Source organism: Heterocephalus glaber, unplaced genomic scaffold (assembly GCF_053883595.1).
Source record: "Heterocephalus glaber isolate CG9 unplaced genomic scaffold, H.glaber_assembly_v1.0 deba00001472, whole genome shotgun sequence".
Taxonomy (NCBI): domain Eukaryota; kingdom Metazoa; phylum Chordata; class Mammalia; order Rodentia; family Bathyergidae; genus Heterocephalus; species Heterocephalus glaber.
The window spans coordinates 98,073,874-98,089,729 of NW_028258315.1; the positions used below are offsets into that span (position 1 = coordinate 98,073,874).

Consider the following 15,856-nt stretch of genomic DNA (forward strand, 5'->3'; position numbering starts at 1 on the left):
CTTTTTAGCTTTCTGAAAGCCAAAGAAAATGCCAGTGTGATGTGTAAGTCACTCGCCAGTTTAACAGCCCTGAAAGTACAGAGTCCACTGAGTGGTTTGTGAAACCTCATCATTTCAGATCTTCATGTGGAGCTAGGGGCTTTAAAAGAGGACCAGGCCACCTGTTAGCATCCTGCCGACAGTGTCAGGGTTACCAGGTAAAATGACAGTGTCAGTAAGACCCCAAGAGTGTCAGTGCTTGATCCTGGCGCGGGTACCCAGCATTCACCCACTATTATCCAGGGGCTTGGGCTCTAAGCTTCTGGCCTAGAAACCTTTTTCCGGTTTCAGTGACGCATCGTGCACTAAGTAAACCTTGGTCTTCCTTGTTGCCAGGAGCCTTGCCCTGCAGATACAGTTTTAGGCATCTGTGTTTGATGTTATATTTGTGTTCTCATAAGTCTTTAGTGACATTCCTTGGAAATACAGTATTTGCTCATTCAGAAGTTTGGTTTGTTTTGATGGTCCTTTCTTTAAAACAGTGGTTCCCATAGGATATTCTCTTATGTTCTGCAGGGATTCTTTGGTCCTTTCAGGCCTTTTCATGTTTTGCTTGTTGCAGAAATTGCATTGGTTACCAGGTCTGAGTCTCCCCTAGGTCCATGTGTAAAAGTTTTCCAAAATGATGAAAGTCAAGTAAAATGGATGATCCACGGGGACTTCACCTACCCAGCAGGCCTTAGAGATGGAATGAGTGTGAACCTCACTGGGGCCTCGAGGAGGCTGGCCTGGCCTGGCCCTCGCTCAGCAGGCCTGGGCCCTGCCCTGGCCTGGGGCTGTGGGGCACTCAGGCGCAGGTGTTGCTTGCTCCCACACAGCATGACACCCTCTGTGAAAGTGGAAAAGATCCAGCCGAAGATGGACGGCACACTACTGAAGTCTGCGGTGGGGCCGAGCTGTCCTGCTACTGTGAGTTCCTCAGTCAAGCCTGGCCTTAACTGCCCCTCAATACCAAAGCCAACCTTGCCTTCACCTGGACAGATGCTGAATGGCAAAGGGCTTCCTGCACCGCCCACTCTGGAGAAGAAAGCCGAAGACTGTTGCAGTAATAGGAAGTTTTTAAATAAGAGATTATCAGGCAAGTTCACAGCTGTCTGTACATTTAAAGGGCATTCACAGGGAGCATATGGACTGCTGTGTGTGAGGCTGGGTTCAGCTGGAGGAGGGGCTCCCTGTGCAGCACACTCAGTTTCTTCATTGGGTTTCTTTTTTGGTACCAGAGATCGAACTCGGGACCTTGCACTTGCGAGGCAGGTGGCAGAACCACTGGGCTACATCCCCAGCCCTCTTCACTGGGTTTTAAAGCGTGTGCTGGTGCATGTGTGTGTGTGAGCTTAGGCTGTGTGAGAAGAGCTCTTAGGGGTTGTTTCTGAATGCACTTACATGGTAATACTAATGCACTTTTCCACCATCTGAAGGCAGTTGTAGTGTCAGTGACGTTGCTGCTTCGTCTTTTATTTTAATTTTGTGTTAGTGCCTGTTTGCAGCATGGCTGCGTTCCTCCTGTGGAGTGGGCACACGCACATGACGCATCTGAATTCTCTTGGCCCCTCCCCACCTCACCCTCCATGTTTGGCTTCCTTTTGCAGAAGATCTATCTCCCCAGTTTGCATCATTTACCTTTTCATTTTGCTCTTTTTTTTTTCTTTTTTCTTTTTTTCAGTACCAGGGATCGAACTCAGGACCTAGTGCTTGCCAGGCAGGCGAGGTGCCGCTGAGCCATATCCCCGGCCCCTTGCTCTTTATTTATATTTTGGGTTTCTCGTATAAGAGGAACCATGTGATATTTAAGCTTGTGTGTCTGATTTATTTCATTTAAGATTAAGGGCTAAAGGTAGATCCATTTTCCTACAAATGACTCAAGTTTATCCTTCCTGTGGCAGAGTAGCACTCCATTGTGTAGATCCGTATTTTCTTTATCCAGTCATCTGTTGATGTTATTTATTGATAATGATAGATTTTACTTAAATTATAATTTAGCTGTCTTGAGATTTCTCATATTTTCTTATCTACAAAATGGATGAAGGAGTATTTGGAAAGCCAATTGTAATGTCTGTGTGCTTCTGACAGAAAGAGAGTTTGATCCTGACATCCACTGTGGGGTCATTGATCTCGACACCAAGAAGCCCTGCACTCGGTCTTTGACATGCAAGGTAGGTGGTACTGTTCTGCTCCCGGGAGCCACGCTCTGGGCATTGTCCCAAGTGGCATAGAGACGGAAAAATTTGCTTCTGATGACAAAATGTGAAGTGTTATTATAAATTACACTCTTGAAAGAGGTTTTGCTTGTAATGAGAGTTTTATATACTGCTAGACAATAGCGTTCTTTCTTGATCAGTCTCTTATTTTCTAAGACTCAGTATTTCCAAATAGAAATTCAATGAGAGGCTACTGTATGTGGTTTAAATTGCACTGACTTAGAACAAGTCCAGAAATTTCTTTGGCGAAAATCCGAATATTCCTAAAATGTAATCAGTCCATGGCTCTTACACATTAAAGAGCCACCTTTTAAAACTCTGTGACTTTAATGTGGAATCTGGACCATGTCTTTGCTGCCATACCATGTCAGTTGTTTTCAGTAATTACAGTTTGTGGTTTGTAATACTCTTTGATTGGTTTTGCTTAGTTTCTTACAAAAACTAAAAATTGATTATTGCTAAAAAAATAGACTTTGAGATTGCCTTAACTTTGTACATTTTTTAAAAAGACTAGAGAAAATGTAATCTAATTTATACATAAATGAAGGAACAGCAGTGGTCTTCGTCCCTGTTTGAATTCCTTCTTCACTTCCTGCACGGGGCCGGTCTGTGAAGGTGGGAAGGTGGTGGCCTGCCACAGAGGAAGCACTGTTGGCAGGGGTTGGCCTGCGGGCTGAGTGCCCCCACTGCACACACGAGTGTCTTTGTGCCTTTCTCCAGAGTGGCCCGCCGCCTGCAGAGGGGTTCGTGGGCTTTAGGGATCAGTGCAGTGGCCCCGACTCAGGAGCGAGTTCTGCTCCGGGAGAGTCGTGCCTGAGTTAGATTCATCTGTAAACCTGCCAAGTGAGGCTCCTGCAGTACACGTGAGTGTCTGTAGCTCCCACGCGCAGAAATCAGGGACTTACTCACTTCTAGGGATATAATTTTAAACCTTTTTTCAGGGAGTGGGGAAAATTATAAAAGTGCTTTCTAAAAATTAATAAAATTGTTGTTCTCTTAAATTTTACTTTTAGGTGGTTCTTAATTTCAATTTAAATTCCTAATGTAATTTCAGTGAGTGGATTTTGTTTTACAACATGGATTGGCTGTAAACCTGTAGGGAAAAAGGCTAAATTTAAATGTCTAATTTTTAGCCAGGCATGGTGGTGCACACCTGTAAATCCCAGCCCTCAGAAGGCTGAGGCAGGACGGTCACCACAAGTTCAAGGCCACCCTATCTAAAAAAGAAAAGCAAAATAAATAAAAATAAACATCTAATTTCTTAAAAAATAGGGGGAAAAGCCCCCCCCATGTATTCTGACTCTTGCTTTCCATCTGGGATTGATGGCCACCCCCACCCCAAGTCTGCCCTTAGTCTGTAGGTGGGAACTCCTACCTCCACACAAGCTGATGTGCAGAGGGCTGTCTTCACTGCTTCAGTCCCGAGGACAGCAGGGTGCTTCAGCCAGCCCTCCAGGGCGGAGTGACCCAGTCCTCACCCGTTCCAAGTCCCGCTTACCCCCTGCCCCCTTCCGGGGTCCTCGGGAGCGAGACGGCTGGTGCTGACTCCTGCGGTCAGGGAAGGACAGTTTCCTCACCCAAGACGCTCTGTTAAGTTATCCGCACAGCGTGATGTTGAGCCAGGCTTTCTTCCTTTCTCAACTTCATCTCACTGTGGTGAGGACTTCTAGATGACACATGCGCTCTCAGTGTTGGCTGTGTACAGTGTTGCACAGCAGGCCTTGGACTTACTCGTCTTGCTCAACTTGAACCCCAAGTTCCCGGAAGCCCTGTCTGTGTACCCTTCAGACTGAGCCGGGGCAGCATTGCCTGCAGCCTGCCTGGCAGTGCTTTGCTCCTCTGTCCCGGAGCCTGAGCAGACCCGGGAAGGTCACTGTCCATCCTTCCTTCAGCACGGAATAGGGCTGCTGTTCCCGTGCACTTTTCAGCGGAGGCGTTTGTGGAGTGGCAGGCACTCTTCTGGGTGCTGAGACCCCACTGAGGAAAACATCATCTCTTGTCCTTGCAGAGGTTACTTCCTGTGTCACATACTAGAGAGAAACGAACTGAAAGTTTAGGACAAGCAGACACATTTATTTGTGCCAGGTTAGATTTGGGGTGGGCACAGTGTGCAGCACAGTGTAGTAAGATGGTAGGTTTTGTTAATGAATTTCAAATGGAAGTTTGAAGAATAATTCCCTTAAGTTCCTTTAAACGTGCAGCAAACACACTATGCAAACCTGTAGAGCAATACACCTGTTGGATATGCAGGGGTGTAAGTTCACCTGAAGTGTTATTTTTGGTATTTTGTAAGACATAGAGAGAAGCATGTAGACAAACCCACTCACATCCGTGGATATGTGATTAGGGTGCCGCAGTCAATGCATGCGCTCAGGGCTCTTGGCAGACTCAGACCGCAGCAGAAGCGGGATACCCAGGCTACCTGGCCTGCAGCGTCGTGTCACACCGATTACTCAGCTGCCACTGAGATTCACCCAACTCTGACCATGCCATACTTTACCTTCTGCTACTAGCAGTGTTAGACTTCGATTACTTTGGTTTTTACACAGTGCCAATAATTATCAAATGCATTTCGAATGCAGACATTCTCTTATCAGCTGTGTTTCAACCCCAGGTTTGTATTGGTGACCTTATCAAAGCCACCAGTGCCATGATTTGACTTCTTTTTCCTCAGTGTGCCCATTCCTGACTCTGACGTTAGACACTGTCGGCACACTTGGGAGCAGAGTGCTTCGTTTTCTTGATTTTCGCTCTGCTTCACATCTCTCCCGTTTGCCACCCCCTCTCCCCGCTCTGCCTCATCTTTTCAATGTCTAGAAAGTTGTCTTTGTCAGGAGCAGTGTGTGGCCCCAGAATATTTGAGCCACTTTCTTTCCTTGGCATGTTCATTGGAATAGAGGGAAACAGTTGTGTTCAACATTTTTCTCTTAAAAGAACACTTTCTAATATATATTTTATGGGATAATTGTTTCTTCTCCTTAAATTAGCATTCAGAAATTTAAATAGTGGAAAGAAGGATTTTTTTTATGGAGCTTGTGAGAACTTGGACGAACAAGTTGCTTTTACGGAGTCAAACATGATTACCTGGGGCCGAGGATTTAGCTCAGTGGTTTCACTGCCTGCCGCACAAGCGCAAGGACCCGAGTTCGATCCCTGGTACCAAATAAAAAAAAAACAAAACATGATTACCTGTTAGCTGCGTGTGCTGTTCACCACTCAGTCACATAGTGAGTGAAACAGCAAACATTTCTCTTTCCTTCTGCAGCTGCCCGAAATCTGTGCTTCTGGCCTGGCTGACGAGAGGAGATCAGGCGCCTAGGGCTTGCTGCTTATCAGATGTTGGACAGTCTTTATGCTAATGGTTTACATGGCTTTTTTATGGAGAGTGTTATTTTGGGATGCATGATGAAAATTATTACTGAGATTCCTGTTTCCCTATTCTTTGTTGTGCAGACACATTCCTTAACCCAGCGGAGGGCTGTTCAGGGTAGAAGAAAACGATTTGATGTGTTATTAGCGGAGCACAAAAACAAACCCAGGGAAAAGGAATCGATTCGCCATCTGGACTCTCAGCAACCACTGCAGCCTCTCAGGGACCCACATCCCACCCCTCCCCGTACGTCCCAGGAGCCCCACCAGAACATTCACGGGGTGACCCCCTCCGAATCAAAGCCTTTCGTAGCTAGTAAACCTAAACCACACACCCCCAGTCTTCCCAGGTAAGCACACCCTCCTCCTCTCCCTCCCTCAGAGCACGGGCTGTAGACATTGTACATACAAACCTCCCGCTCACTGAAGAGACTGCAGGGTTTAATTGGGGTTTACTCCGAAAATAAAGCACTGTTGAGGTCACCAGTAAGTTTTAGTCGGGGTGCTCTTGGTTGCAAATCCAAGTAGCAGCATAAAGCTAAAATTATCTGCTCTACATCTGCTCAGTATCAGGTGTCTTTACACCACTGAGCAGGGCTGCCGCTGGGTCCTGCCTGCAGGTTGTGGATGGGAACATTTTCCGTGGCTTTGGAAGCAGTTTTTCATTCATTTGTTGGCGGCGGAACCACTGAGCTAAATCCCCACCCTATTTTTTTTCCTTTTTTTTGCCATTGTCATTACATTTAATCCTCAGAACACCCTGTCAGGAGAGTATTATTGGCCCATCTTACAGATGAGGAACAGGCTCACACCCACCCAGGGCCACAAGGCTGACAGGACAAGTCTACAGTGCTGTTTGTGGCACCATCCACTTGTCAGTGTGGTTTTTCATTCATTCATGTGGGACTTGGGTCCATGTGCCGATTGGGCATTTTGGCAGCATAGTGAGCAATGGGCCAGGGTGTCTTAAGCACAGTTTATCACACCCTGCCTCAGGGCCAGGGGTGCTGGAGTATGTGTGTTTGTGCTTATATGTTCCACCAAGTGGCAGAAAAGGCCGAGTTTCCAGGGCCAAGGGAAAGAGAACGGCCTAGAGAGTGAGGAGCTCCAGGGCTGGCTGTTGAGCTGCAGGCCACAGGGCTTCTGCCAGGGACATGCTTGCCTGTCAGCGGCTGCTGCGTTTAGTTTCACCCTCTGTACTCGACCCTGGAAGTACTTCCTCATGACAAACCCACGTGTGCCTGAGCCTGTCCCAACATGGCCTGTGGCTTCTGAGCAGTGCCCTAGAGGAGCGGGCAGAAGAGGCTCCCCAGGTGTGGGCAGGCCCCAGCCAGAGAGGCCTGCCTAAGTCCTTTCTCTGGCCATCTTCTCACTAAATCTGTAAAAAGTCACCTTAATTCCAGAACCACCAGGCCATCATAGATACAGGAGGAAGATATCACTGTCCCCAGGAACAGGCGCCAGACTGTCCACCTAAAAGTGGGAATGCTGCCTCATTCCTTGGTCACCTCCCCTCCCTTCTCCATTATTTTATTTATTGCCCTAGTAACGCAAAGCCAGTTGAAATGTGAAGAGGGGTCAAGAAAGAATCCTCTCAAACCCTGCATGCACTCCCCTCTTGGGGGAGAACAGAGGAGAACCTAGGTCACTGTAGCTGTGGAGGGAGGACTCGTCTCACGTTGTCGTGTGTCTGCTGGCAGCCAGCACCTGACCACCACGCAGTCAGGAGAGCAGTTGCTCTGCTCCCTGGCCCCCAGGTCAGCGTGTGTCCCCAGGGCTGGTGGTGGAACCCAGCCCCGGGTGGCTTTGATACATGGGTGTATGTGAGTTAAGGTGGCTGGTTCTCGGGCCGTGGTCTGATCTGTGCTGTCCTTTCTGCCCACCAAGGCCTCCAGGCTGCCCTGCTCAGCAAGGTGGGAATGCCCCCACTGAGCCTCCTCCAGTCCGTGAGTCTCCACAGCCTCCCCTGCCTGCCTCTGAGCCAGCTTCCCGGTTATCCAGTGAGGAGGGCGAGGGCGAGGGCGATGACAGGGAAGAGCCTGTTGAAAAACTGGACTGTCATTATTCAGGTCGTCACCCTCAGCCAGCATCGGTAAGTACCCCGTCCACCCCGCGCTGACCTCCCCACAGCATGGGCGGCACTGCAGGGGTGCCAGGGCCGTGGCGTGTGTACCCACCCGAGTGGGACACACAGGGCGTGTGAGCAGCTCAGAGCAGTGCCCAGAGGCCGGGACATCTGCTTTCCCTGTCTCCGCGAGACCCGGGATGGGCCGTTGTCACGCTCTCGCTTCATAGCCACTGGTGCTCAGGGCCAGCTCCGTCTTCCTCACAGCGTCTCTCGTGGAGGAGAAAGACCCCTGGCCAGCGTGCTGGTGTCCGAGGGGGCAAGCAGGTGCCCTGTGCTCTCTCTTCCAGTTTTGCACATTCGGGAGCCGGCAGATGGGCAGAGGCTATTACGTGTTTGACTCCAGGTGGAACCGGCTTCGCTGCGCCATCAGCCTCATGGTGGAGAAGCATCTGAACTCGCAGCTGTGGAGGTGAGTGCCTGCTGGGTGTGGGGCCGATGCAGATGTGGCCTGCAGCCAGTCCTGGGGAGAAGAGCCGCCCACTCGGCCCCCTTCCGTGTGGGGGCTGGGGTTCAAGGCGGAAGGACTCCCACACATATGTCTAGTTGGGAGTGGGGGAGGCAAAAGCCAGTCAGCCTACGTGTAAAGAGACTGCGGCTCGTCCTCAGGCAGCTGCAGGCAGCAGCGACAGTCACCAACCCTGGGAGCTCTGTGTGCGCTCTGTGTGCCAGGGGCTTCCTGAGCACATTCACCTCTCGCCATTCTCTGTCAGGTGCCTGTGATTGCTGTTCCCGATGGCAAAACTGAGATATGAGGTCATGGGTTAGTGATAGGCCAGGCTTTGTCTCAAATAAAGGTCTGCGGTGGGAAAAGAACAGTCCAGGGGCACTCAGGATTCCTGTCAGGAGGGTGGCCTTGACCCGAGACCCGGGCGGGTCGGGCACAGCTGTGAGGGCCGAGTGGGTCCGGGCAGATGGGAAATGCAGACAGCTTGAGAGGCAAGAAAGCAGGCATGGTGCGGGGCGAGGCCCGAGAGGCCAGCCGCTGCTGGACCGGCCTTGGAGCACAGCAGGGGCTGTGGGAAGGTTAGGGAGGAAGGCGGGCCTGGCTGGTGGTTAGGACGTCTTGCATGCGGTACCCCAGCCGGGGTGGTGAACCTGCAGCACGTGTGCCGAAGCCTGAAGCAGGCCGTTTGTGTCCTTGAAAGCTCTAAGAGCTTCGCCAGCACTGCCCTGGTGCCTCCCACATTTGAATGGAAGAGAAGGCCGTGGCCACAGACCCTGAGTGCAGCCTTCTCGGTGTGCACTGCCACCCTTACTGCAGGCCTTCTTGGAGCACCAGCCACGGTGCTCTGTCACTCAGAGCAGGAGATACCGGGAGAAGGTAGAGCACTCCCCAGACTTTGCTGGCCTGGGAAACTTGTAGGGAGCACTTTGGAAGACCTCGGTTTGGTGGCCCCCACCTTGGCGAACAGAGACTGCTCATGGGGACCGTGGAGTGGGTCAGCTCAGAGTTGCATTCAGGCGAGGCCGTGCCGTGCATGCATTTCCGAGCCCTGCTCTCTGTGTCCCTCCGCTGCTGCGTTTCCCATCTGCCCAGCTCTCCAGAAGGAGCGTGACCCTGCCCGGGGGTAGGACTGGGGAGCGGTTTGTGGGGCTTGGGGCTCTCTCCACATCAGAACACCCCCAGGGGCCCCAGTCCTCAGCGTCCGGTTTGTACAGAGTGCCTGGCGGTGGTGACAGAGCCCTGCACCCCTGCACACACGTGGGAGGCCGGGGCTGTTGCATGGGGTCCAGCGGTGGGTGAAGGTGCTGGGCCCGGCAGCGTGCAGTGGCCGACGTTTTTCTCTTGTGCCATGCCGTGCACTCAGGCAGTGAGGTGAGGCACAGCGCTGCTCTGCTCTGCCGCCTGTTAGAGGCTGCTGCTCACTTGCTCCAGAGGGTAGAGGCCGCTGCTCACTTGCTCCAGAGGGTAGAGGCCCTTCCCACCAGTGGGGCTTCTGACTGCTCTCTGTTCCTGTCCCTCTTTTTCTGTTTTGTTTGTTTGATTTGGGGTTTTGAGACCGGGTCTATGTAGTCTACAAGCCTCCTGCCTCACCCTCCCCGTGACAGGTTTACAGGCGTGCACCACGTCAGCACATCAGGCTGGGAACTCTTTTGTGTTGTATGGTTTTGTTTTTATGGGCCTGGGGCTTGAACCCAGGGGCTTTACACTGAGCTACCCCCTACCCCTTTTTATCACATTCCTGCCAGCTTGAACTGCTGGCGATACAGGTGTGACTGTCCCATTGGGTGGCTTTTTATTTTATTAGTAAAAAGACTGCTAAGTTATTAGATCCGTTTATACCACCAGTGGGTACAACCTGCCTGATGGGACAGTCATGCATGTCCTGTGGGGCTCAAACATGCAGTCCTCCTGTCTCAGCCTCCTAGAGTGCTGAGATTTCAGACATGTGTCACCACACCCTGCTGAGCCTCTAGTTCAAGTCAGTAGAGCAGTGGCAGACGTGTGTCACTGGGATGTGCTGACACCTGGCGTGAAGCCGATGGGCAGCTGGAGCAGGCCCCCCAGTGCTGAGAGATGCCCCCGACACAGGTACCTTGGCCAATGGCCAGCAGCCTCTGCAGCACCCTTGGGGCTTGCTGGGGCCTCTGTGCCTCTCAGCAGAGGAGACTGTTCTTAGTTGGCATCTTTGGGGCACCACAGAAACTCCCACGCTGCCCAGGGCCCATCTCCCGCTCAGCCCAAACCCTGGCCTGGCCCTCCAGGAGCCGAGTAACTCCGGCCCTCCCTGGTGGGGAGGAAAGGAGGTGCTCTGGATGTGCGTGGCCTGCGAGTCCTTCTGGGACCGCCTCACCCGCTAGATCTGGGCCTACCCCTCCCCTCAGGGCCGGGGGTGGTCACAGAGGCTTTCTCTTGTTTGTTTTTAACTGTTTGAATTGGCAAAACATTCACTTGGCTGAAAAATAAAACTTGTATGTAAAGAGGCACAAGGTGAAAGCCTCGGTCAGGCCCACCTCCCCTCCCTCCTGGGGACGTTGCTGTTTCTGTTTGTTTTTTGTGTGTATTTACAGTTTACTGATGCAGGTCAGTGTGACTAAGTATGTTCAACTTTGCTTCCTTTCTGTTCATCAGAAGGTCAAGAATTATCTTAAGAGCTTTTTGGAAAGGAACCAGTAGTTATCACTCTGGGAGAGCCACAGACTTTTCCTTAGAAACTCTGCTCCTTGGGCCTGGTTCTGTGAAGCACTTGGGGCCACCAGCAGGCACTACAGCGGGAGCAGACCCATCGCCCGCTCAGCCCACGAGCCTGAGCGTCTCACAGGTCTCTGTGGTGCCTGCACCCTCCTCTCTGCCTTGGACAGGGCAGGGCCCAGCCCCGCACAGCCAGAATGGAGCCCTAAGTTGAGGCCTGAGCTGTGGAACGGAGTTCTAAAGCAGCTGCAGGCCCTCGCAGTGGTTACTTCCTGTTCACCACACACTGCTTTTCCTACCCGGCTCTGGAAAGCCCTGCGGTAGCGATGCACCAGCTCTGCCTCTAGGAAGCGACGGAGCCCGAGTATGGCAGAGAGGGCGCTGCAGCCGGGGCTTCCCAGGACCTGGAGGCGGGCAGGGCGGTCTTGCCACTGGCCTTCCAGGCAGGTCCTTCTGCCTGTTCTAGCTCCGTTTGGGCTTTTGTTTTGTTAGTTTTTTTGCTTTCGTTTTTGTTCTTTGGTTTGGTTTGGTTTTGTGTGTTTGGGGGCTTTTCTGATGCAGGACTCACTGTGTTGCCCGGGCTGGTGTAAATCTCCAGGGCCCAGGCGACCGTCCCCAAGTAGCTGGCACTGCAGGCAGGGCCGCCGGACCCAGGTACGTCCCAGGTACGTCTTCGGCTGTTTCTCCACTAAGGAGCTAGGATGAAAGGGGGGTTGCCGGGCTTCCCAACCTGGATGCTCCTCTTCCAGTACACACCGCGCCCAGACGTGACAGCACCAGGCTGGAACGCCTTGTGCAGGATCCAGGCTGGCAGCTGCTGCTACCCGGCTCCCCTCTCTGGCCTCTATTTGCCAAGTGCCTCTGGTCTGGGCGTCACGCTGCTGGCACCTGAGCTGTGGCTTGCTGCGTCCTCAAAGGAGGTCGTGGAAGGGGGGCAGTGTGGGCCTGGGGGCCGCTGAGCAGTGGGCTTGTCAGGATGAGCCTCCCCAGGGGAGCGGCCGAGCTGAGCTGAGCGGAGCGGAGCCCAGGCATGGCTGGGCTGAGGCGCACCCTGGCGGCCCGGGTTGGGGGCAGACGTCCGTGCCACCCGCGTCCCCTCAGCGCTCGGTGCAGGGTGCCCGGCAGGCCAGGCCCCTCTGTGGGCCCCATGCATGGCCCTCACTGCCTCTTGCTTCTTGCAGGAAAATCCCGCCAGTGCCCAGCAGCCCATCGCCGCCGGTCTCGGCACGCGTCCCTCACCGGCCGAACTCCGTGCTGACATCCCAGTGCGGGGCCGGCTATCCCGCGGCCGCCACTGTCTCCGCGTCCCCCGCGCTGCTGTCGCCCGCCTGCACCTCCCCGAACAGCAAAGCGGTACCGGCTCACGGAACCACGCTGAACGTGCAGCCCGCCGCCTCCGGGGCGGTGGAGCCCGCATGCGGCGCGCAGTCCAGACAGGGCTGCTCCTCCTCCTCCTGCTCCTCCTCCTCCCCGCCCGTGCCCGTGCCCGTGCCCGCGCCCCTCTCCTCAGTGCCCCCCTCCCCCATGTCCAGGAAACCTCCCAAGTTGAAATCCTGCAAGTCTGTGAGGCCCAGGGAGTCTCCTGCTATCGGCACTAACTGTCACAGCGCCAGTAGCAGCAACAGTGGCGGCTCAGGAAAGAAACGCAAAAGCAGTTCCCCACTGCTAGTGCATCCTTCCTCCTCCTCCTCCTCCTCCTCCTCCTCCTCCTCCTCCTCCTCCTCCTCCTCCTCCTCCTCCTCCTCCTCCTCCTCCTCCTCCTCCTCCTCCTCCTCCTCTTCCTCTTCTCATTCCATGGAGCCTTTTAGGAAAAACTGTGCGGCTCACTCCGGGCCTCCCTACCCGTCCACAGTGACCTCCTCCCACGGCCTGGGCCTCAACTGCGTGGCGAACCGTGCGCACGTGGGGAGCCTCCGGCCTGAGCAGTCAGGGAGGGCCCCCCCAGGCGGGAGCCCTACAGAGGCCATCAAGCGCATGAGCGTGATGGTGAACAGCAGCGACTCCACGCTCTCGCTGGGCCCGTTTGTGCACCAGGCCAGCGAGCTGCCTGTGAACTCCCACAGCAGTTTCTCCCACTCCCACACTCCTCTGGACAAGCTCATGGGCAAGAAGAGAAAGTGCTGCCCGGGCTCGAGTAGCATCAACAACAGCAGTAGCAAACCCACAAAGGTTGCCAGACTGCCAGCCATGAACAACGTCCACATGAAACACACAGGCACCATCCCTGGGGCACAAGGACTGATGAACAGCTCCCTCCTCCACCAGGTAGGAAACGGCTGCACGCCCCCTGGGAGGGATGCCCTGTGCCTCTCCCTTGGACCTGTTACCTGCTTACAAATCTGTGTGCCTGGGGTAGTTGATTTGCCTGTGAACAGCCGCTTCGAGGTGTCTTCTAAAAAGGGGAAGAGTCCGCGGTGTGTGAAGGTAAAATAGCCTGTGCAGAATTTCTGATGCCTGTCAAAGACTCCGGGTACAGAAGCCGGAATAATGCCCTGAGCAGATGGGCCGAGGACAGGCCTGGCCACGCGGCGGCAGGGCCAGCACCGGAGGTGGGTGCCGGCCCAGTGCTGTTGAGGGAGCAGGCAGATGTTCCTCTGCAAGCTGGGCCTCAGCCCAGGGGCCTAGAAAGAGATGAGTTCAGACCGCGAGCAAAGCTTGTCGTGTTGTCCGCGTTGAGCAGTTTCAGATACTCTGGTCAACTTCACCTCAGGTTCTCTCCTCCCTGTTTTCAAGGGAGGTGGCAAATGGTTTGCTGCGGCCATAACTGAAGGCTAAACCTCATTCCAAGTCAATAGTTTAGAAAGCAGACTGCGGGTCGCTTAGGAGCAGCTGAGTGGATGTCGGAGTCACGTTGAGGCGCGGCTTCCCTCCTGCGCCGTGGCGTGGCCTGGCCTGGCCCGATCTTGAGCTTGCTGCCTGCCAGTTCTCAGGGCCACAGGCATCTTCTCCAGCCTCCTTTGCTCTGACTTCCAGCTCACCTCTCCTGTTGGGGTCTCGCTCACCAGGGTGCCGCCTCACCTTGTTCACCACAGGAATTGCAGGAGCAGCACCCCAGAGCCCTGACTGAAAACGTGAGGCTCTTTTCTAACGTCTTTTTCACCCTTCCTTATTTTCAGAACCTATCTCAGATGCCACATTAGCCATTTTTTAGAAAATACCACGTAGTCCTTTACCGTTGTAACTTCCCTCTGATACTTGTTTGAGATAACAGTATGTCAAAAGTATGGGGAAAACAACTGTGAATTTAAGTAGCTGCTTAAATTATAAGCTATTAGTATAGTGTTTGGGTTTTTAAAAGCAGGGTTCTTGGAAAAATGCAAATTGTGGTGTACAGTAAGTCCCCGATTTATGAACATTTGAGTTGCAAACTTTCACAGGTGTACGGTGTAAGACTCACTTTGTCAACTTAGAAACTAATCCAACTGGCAGGGACCTTGTTCGTTAAGTCGAGGACTTACTATACTTCTTGTTTTATAGTTACTCAGTATAGTTTGGTGGTCGCAAAGCTATGGCACGTGTGCCCCAGTGGGCCATTTGTATCATGAAAAGGTTCGCTGTTCCCGGATGGCTCATGATAAGCCTAACAGCAGCACCTGCGCTCCAAGCTCCCTGTGAGTGTAGTGCCCGACACACCTGGCCCCACCTCCGGGGTTGTCCTGCCCATCCCGCATTTGTGTCACTGCACACAACCATGGCTCCAGACAGCAGTGGACACAGTGAACCCTTGACCTACGAACTCACTTTGTTCACGAGGGCTGGTTATAACTCAAGGTGGTCAGTTGAAGGCCCAGGCTCCTCCACACAGCCTTCACAGTCTCTCTCCTGTACACAGGCAGATCTCAGGGTCCTTAGAGAGACACTGGCCCAGGATTTCTCAGTGAACCCCACACAGGAAAGGATGCTGTCATGTTCCTGCCAGCACTCTTTAAGGGTTAACTCTGTATCTGAGACCCTCTGGAAGCACAAGCAGCCGGCATTCGGGATGTAACTCAAGACTTGGGTTGTAGGCGAAAACTAAAATTCTGGTCATATCCCATGGTATGTGTTTATCTGGCTGGTTATAAGTCGAGGGTCCACTGTACTCAGCTGCCCCAGGTAACGGGAAGGATGGCTGAGGTGGCAGCGAAGGGCAGGCCAGCAGAGTGGTTCAGTCCCTCCGGGAGACCAGGGCAGAGTCCCATCTGCAGGAGCTCTGCTCCCAGACCCTCCTGTTAGCAGTTCTAAAGGGAAATGCACACCTGGACGTGTGGGTACAGTTCAGCCATTGTTAGGGCATGTATATGATGTGTTTGTTTCTAATGTGGTGCAGTCCACATGCCTTGAGGCCAGGCTTGGACTTGTGACCTGCCAGTTTGCCACCTCTGACTTTCACCGTCCAGGAGGACCGTGTCCCACTAGAAGGACCCACATCATCTTACTGTGGGTTCTTTCCCTTCAGTTTGTGTTGGAGAAGTGCCTGTGCACACCGGAACACTGTTTATTATGCTGGGAAGCTGAGGGGTGGGGTCGAGCAGGCCCCCGGCACCAGCCCTCTACCACCACGCATGCGCGTCAGTGAGCCACTGCCAAGCCCAGGCTCCCGGCCCCGCCTCCAGGGCACCGCGTGGGTGTGAGCTGTCACACCTGTGTGTTCCTGCCCGCAAGTAACCTTGTTTTTCTTTCACGTAACAACCTGGTAAACCTTCAAGGACACAGAATCAGAAAGCAGAACCCAAAGGCAAACACCAGTCTTTTTCTAAACTGGAAAACCAGGCCCACGTCGCTTCTAGCCAGTTTTCCGAAAGTAAATCTCGAAAGCCGTGTCCAGGGGCAGTGAAGGCCAGGGAAGCTCAGGCCACGTTCTGCAGCTGGCTGCCCAGCCTCACCCTCACCCTCACCCTCCCTCGTGGAGCTGTAATTATGCGGGCTGTTCTTGTTTAGAACCGGCCGGGCCGTATACAGCTGCTTGCTTATGCTTCATTGTTTCCCCACCCCCTCTTATTTTGAAAG

At 53.3% G+C, this 15,856-nt stretch overlaps 1 protein-coding gene across 13 annotated transcripts in view; it reads left to right on the plus strand.

Moving 5' to 3' along the window:
* Positions 1–15,856, plus strand: part of Atxn7 (ataxin 7) — a 153,519-nt gene that overhangs the window by 115,471 nt on the left and 22,192 nt on the right. For 11 of the 13 annotated variants that reach the window (XM_087182532.1, XM_087182528.1, XM_087182530.1 and 8 more), the window contains 7 exons: positions 858–1,121; positions 2,114–2,192; positions 5,691–5,956; positions 7,494–7,698; positions 8,022–8,143; positions 12,049–13,132; positions 13,841–13,938. In XM_087182532.1, coding sequence (XP_087038658.1) covers positions 858–1,121; positions 2,114–2,192; positions 5,691–5,956; positions 7,494–7,698; positions 8,022–8,143; positions 12,049–13,132; positions 13,841–13,930 — 2,110 coding nt within the window. In that variant the 3' untranslated portion in view covers positions 13,931–13,938. The remainder of the gene's footprint in view (positions 1–857; positions 1,122–2,113; positions 2,193–5,690; positions 5,957–7,493; positions 7,699–8,021; positions 8,144–12,048; positions 13,133–13,840; positions 13,939–15,856) is intronic. The other 2 variants (XM_087182534.1, XM_087182533.1) reach the window with 2 other exon arrangements.